At 31.7% G+C, this 5607-nt stretch overlaps 1 protein-coding gene across 2 annotated transcripts; it reads right to left on the bottom strand.

The window, feature by feature from the left end:
• Positions 1–1690: 1690 nt before the first annotated feature.
• LOC142551108 (F-box/FBD/LRR-repeat protein At5g53840-like) lies at positions 1691–4105 on the bottom strand. 2 transcript variants are annotated; one of them, XM_075660157.1, is made up of 5 exons: positions 3934–4105; positions 3608–3681; positions 2568–3527; positions 2330–2476; positions 1691–2245 (listed from the first exon to the last, which is right to left on the bottom strand). In XM_075660157.1, the coding sequence occupies exons 1-5, from the start codon at positions 3953–3955 to the stop codon at positions 1931–1933; spliced, it is 1518 nt and encodes a 505-aa protein (XP_075516272.1). In that variant the 5' UTR covers positions 3956–4105; the 3' UTR covers positions 1691–1930. The 2 variants fall into 2 exon arrangements, with proteins under 2 accessions (XP_075516272.1, XP_075516273.1); XM_075660158.1 differs by having other exon boundaries at positions 2568–3470.
• Between the last annotated feature and the right edge of the window lie 1502 nt (positions 4106–5607).

Below are 5607 nucleotides of genomic sequence, written 5' to 3'. Positions count from 1 at the left end.
CGTTTGAAATCAAATTTGTACAAAAAAATTCAATTTCATTCACAAAAACGAAAATCAAAATTTTACAATAAATTTATTGCAAATTTAAGTCTAATCCACAAGCAAAGTTAAAAAAAGTCATTATTTCGCATCACCGAGAAACTACATTTCATCATTTGGTCGAATTAGATCCACCTTCTCTACCAAAACCTTATCAATCCAAACTTTCCGATAAGGTCCACCAAGAACAACGTGATGCACTTTTGTGTTTGTATCTGTAGATGCAATTCGACCTTCTGCAACAATTAACCCATCAACACACCAATAAAGCAGCTCACATTTAATAAAAGGACATATATCTCAACGACTAATATTCTTCAAATTTGACTGTAAATAAACAATATAAAATTATTTACTCTTCGACGCTTATTTTGCAAAAATTTTGTAGTTTAGAAATGCATAATTTCAAGATAGTTACTTGAACTGTAACAAGATGTTTTTTAACATTATCAAAATCACCACTTTTTTGGCACCGATATTGATATCATTATTGCTATCAACTTCATTCTCAATACCACTAGCAATCTAAGTTTACAAACAAATTGTGTCAAGCAATGTCATCATGATAATCCAAAAGCATTTAAGTACTGTACAATATATCAAACTGATTTTATATATGTTGTTTAATTACTAACTTGTTCTTGTTGATTTTTTCGTCTCATACTATTAAAAGCATAGACACCATTTCTAGAATTTCTTGTTGAAGGTTATGCACCATAGTTTGAAGTTGTTTAACAGTGTCATTTTGTTGCACATAAGCTCCAACTTTCGATGGTGTAATTTCAAAGTCCATCCCACGCACTCTACCCTGAGCTTCATTACCAAACACAAGGCTAATTGCATCATAAGCAATGTTTGTTGTATTCTGAGATTCAGGTAACTTTTGCAAATAAAAAGGAGATAATTGTATTAAAATTTTCTCTCCAACAACTTGAGTACTAAATTCCCTTTTTTTTCTTGTGCCCTTCAATACAAACATGCGATCTTGTAATTTTTGTATCTGCGGGAGTTAGGGGTGTTTATCGATCGATTCGGTTAGATTTTCGGTTTTACAAATATATAATCCGATATCCGAACCATTTTCTTCGGTTCGGTTCGGTTCGGTTTTTTACCGCAATGGTTCGGTTATTTCGGTCTGATTATTTCAGTTTCGATACAATTATTTAAATTAATAAGATAAATATATTGTAAAATATAATATGTTATATTTTTACATGATTTCTTAGTAAAATATTTAAATATAAAGTCTAAATGAATTACATAAACAACAATCAACTAAATATTATTCAAAATAATTAATCATTCACTAATATCATCTCAAAAAAAATATATAATAAAAAAATTATTAATTTAATGAAATTTCGGTTTTCGGTCGGTTCGATTTTGACATATATAATCCGAAATCGAACCAAATAAATTTCGATTTTAACACTTATATCCGAATTATAAAATTCGGTTTTCGGTTTGATTCAGTGTTTGATTTTTTCGATTTGCCGGAATTGTCTTTTTCTTAATTATAGAAATATATAAATTCAAAAGAATGTATATACATCATCACTTATTATTTAAATTAAAAAATATATAAAAAAAATAATTTTATCATAATATGAGTCAAACAAGCATAACTTCTCCGATTCATTGAGTTGGAAAATTAAACTAATAAATGAGTTTATAATATTATGATTATAATTATTTTAGGTATGTCGCCTTTCATATTATACATAAATCATATAAAAAAATCTCTCCTTTTCACCATATAATAGAAATGTCTATTCATTTGGATCAACTAACTCATAAGTACTGTCGGGGACTGATAATCACGACCATAATATACTAACAAAAAAAATGTTTAACTTGACTTCTAAATTATAAATGGATCTGCTATGGTTTCTTACATGATAATAATCTCAACATCCTTAGAAATGGTCTCTCTTTGCAACCGCTCGCGAATAATTCTTCGTATCTTCTGGTAATCCCATTGACTAAAATGTGTACGCTGCCATCTTTCGCGATTTACATGGTAGTGTATAGCATCCACAGAGACTGACAATCGTTCGAGGAAGACCGCATTTTTAAGGATATACAACATAAGATTATACTCATTCTGTGTCCCTCCAAATCCACTAAAATCCACCTCTTTCAACTGAGTGTGGGGCCTGACAACTCTCTTCTCTACTGGTTTTCCGTTAAATGTTGATGGCAGTAGCTGCATTCATAAAGCCATGTCAGCAATTCATTAAAAAAAATTATCACTGTGGAGTAAGGAGTAACGTGAATATGTGATGAATACCATCGATATATGGAACTTGTGTAAAAGAGGGCACAAATCCAAGATTGGAGCAAGTGCAAGCAGATCGATATTAATGTTCTGGTATTCTAAAACTAAAGCCAATTGTCTGAGGTGGATTAGCTTGTTAACTCCACCTATTTCAAATGCCTGAGACAAAATCCAGAAACTACTCTATAAGTATTTCTTCACTCCTAAGGAAATGAAGAAAGGTTAAATGGTGAAAAGAGATTCACTGCACCTCAAAGAATCTGGCATCAGTCCAAAAATACATGCATCTAAGATGAGGTAGATCTTTGGCGACATTTCCAAATATATAAGGAGCCACTTTGTGGTAGCAAATGTCGACGCATAAATTTTGTAGCAACGGTACGTTAGAAAACGATAACGTCATCATTCTATGGGTAAATAACTCAAAAGTAGTTAGATTTGTAGCAGACAAGTCTATCTCTACAACCTTCGAACAATTAAACACCCTCAGATTCTTCAATTGGAGATCACGACCATGAATATGTAATTTGGAAGGGAGTGTACAAGACTTAAATTTTAATGACTGGAGGCTGCAAAAGTTCAATAAAAGGCGCTCTACGGCCTCAGAAGTGAAAACCACATCAGTCAAATCAAGATCTTTGAGAGCTTTTTGGTTTGATATTTGGAAAGAACCACCCATCAAATATATACTTTCCACCGATGTTGCTTGAGGAAGAAAATCGGAAGATAAAACAAGAGGGTGGTTTCTCTTTAGAACATGGCTATGACAACAATATCGAATGATAAGTCTTTTCACTCCCCATCTGCCAACATTATTCATCCATCTACTAAAACTGTCCAAGATGCATCCACGGAAACAACAAATCAATTCAAAGTACATTATTCTAGAACCAGAATGATGTTGTAAAAAGGCATCCACTACATGGACAAACTTCCTTCGTAATCGGCTCAGCTTTTCGCCCTCGAGTAAGCGACAAGGAGTAGAATCAGTGGACATACTACAACAACCAAATCTGACTTCTGAGATAAAGGTGTAAACATGCTTCCATCTCCTTGACAAGACGCTTGTCCTAACAGCAGCTCTAGTATCTAGTCGAGATATAATCAATGAGATCACATCATCTGGTAATTGACTAATCCTATCTTCTCTCCCCTCTACGAACGTATCAGCATCAATACCATGCTTGTGATGAGTAACTACACGAAACACCTTTAGTGCAAATATAGTAAGAGGTTTGATCGATCAAGAAACAAGAACTTCAACAGCAACTGAAGATAGCAACATCGTACCTTCACCCGACGACGCCTCGTTCCGTACTCCAAAACCCTGAATCTGCCGCATAAAAACACCAAACAAGCGATTCCTGAAAGAACCCACAGAAAGAAACTTCCCAGAAACACAAGAATCGAAATTTCGTACAAAAAAATCACCAAAATCACATCACAATCTACTACCAGAAGTACATAACAACCAGCAAAGGAATGTCAAAAAACAAAAACGAGAGAATCATAACAGAACCAACTGGGCAAGAAAAGATTTGACGCATATACAAACAGAGTGGTTAACATATTTCCACCAAAGAAACCAGAAAAGCATCAAAGGAAGTAAAACTCACCGGTTATACAAGCGCGCAACATTAAAAACAAAAATCCTAAACCAAACCGAGATTTTAATGAATAAAACGCAAACGGGAAGATGCAGATTCACGATATTCTGCTAACTCCTACGGTCGGCTAAGAGGCATGTCAGCATAATCCATCTGTTGGTATATCAATATCATTAGGGTTGTTTGACATTAATTTTGTTCGTAAATATTCCATAAATTAATAAGTTTTTTATATAATATTTTTTTTGACCTGATATATTAATATTCGATTTAATATTCAATAAAATAATTATTTTTTAAGAAAATATTTTTTATGATCTATCTTATCAATGTGTTAAATTAATTCGATAAATTAATAAGATAATAATTTTTCGAAATACCTCCGTGTCCAAATACATAACTAGTACAATTTAGTAAAATATATATTTTTTTATTTTTTCATGAAATTTAACTATATTTTTATTTTTGTTTACTAGTATATCGGTGGTCTGATGTACAAAGTGTTATTTTATATAATTAATTATTAAATTTAGTATGTATATGATCGAATAATTTTTTAAAAAATTTGATATAATGTAATCTATATTATTATAATATTAAGTTTGAGACGTTTAGAGTAATTAATTTGTCGTGTCATGGTCTGTTTTAATAATTTTATATATATATATATAGTGCTATATTTTTAAAGCAAGATTTTGTAGCCAAGTGTTTAAAGTTTTTATTCTCTAAGCATCAAAGTTGCTGGTTCAATTCTTATTAGAATCTTTTTTTCTTTCTATTTCTATTTATTTTTTTTAAAATCATATATCAACATGGCAATGTTGACCCATTATTTTTTATAATAACATTTTGATTCACATTTAAATATAAACCAAATGAATTATAAAAAATATTGTATAAGCACGCAACGCGTACTTCGGTGCACTAGTTGTTATAATATTTCTATTATCCTTAGGTTTTTGTAATTCACAAAATAAATAACATCGAACTGTTTCAGGATCCAATCAGTCTCTTTTATGTAAAACAGTTCTTTAGACCGCTGAATCAATTCAGGAGTTCAAGTCGTTACATCAAGAATTCAAATCGTTGTATTTATGAAATCTAGTTGCAAGAGATCATCTAACAAAGTTGACCAATCCGAAAATTCAATGTAGTGCAAATATTCAAACCGTCTCATTCCAATCGCATTACAAATAGATAGTTTGAGCATTTGTAGGAGGATGTTTCAAATCAAGCCGTTTAGAAGAATGCTTCAAATGGAAAGATCACACACTATCATACCAACCCTCAAATTGGCAGAAAGTTACATATTTGGTCTACGCTCTATCAGCTTTTCAATTAGCATGGACTTAAAGCCACAAAAACAAAACGAATATTAAAGAGCATTTAATAATATATACAAAGATTGAAAAAAACTTGTCCATGTTGTTGGGAAATAGTGCAGATGATCATTGAAAAAAAATCCGACCGTTAGAGCTATTCAGCTATAAATATGTAGAACATTCAAAGTGTAGAATGCCGGAAACTCTAAAATCAAGTTTTCCAGCCGCTGAATTAAATAATTCTACAGTCTGTATATTTTCAGATAGTTTGAGCATGCTTAATAGTTTACATTGCACACTGCTCAATCAAAGCACAAGCTTACCAGATTGATTCAGATCTTCAAGGATTAAATTGTGCTAT

Source organism: Primulina tabacum, chromosome 7, assembly GCF_025594145.1.
Source record: "Primulina tabacum isolate GXHZ01 chromosome 7, ASM2559414v2, whole genome shotgun sequence".
NCBI classification, from domain to species: Eukaryota; Viridiplantae; Streptophyta; class Magnoliopsida; order Lamiales; family Gesneriaceae; genus Primulina; species Primulina tabacum.
Note: the sequence above shows the minus strand (reverse complement) of the source record. Positions and strands in the feature narration are given on the sequence as shown.

Bases quoted from the DNA above. Each gene is read 5' to 3' on its own strand.
- LOC142551108 (XM_075660157.1), bottom strand. From the start codon at position 3,955: ATGTTGCGCGCTTGTATAACCG. The intron at 3,682-3,933 runs GTGAGTTTTACT...GGGTTCTTTCAG, and splicing joins GTTGCGCGCTTGTATAACCG to GAATCGCTTGTTTGGTGTTT. The intron at 2,246-2,329 runs GTATTCATCACA...TTATGAATGCAG, and splicing joins ACAAGTTCCATATATCGATG to CTACTGCCATCAACATTTAA.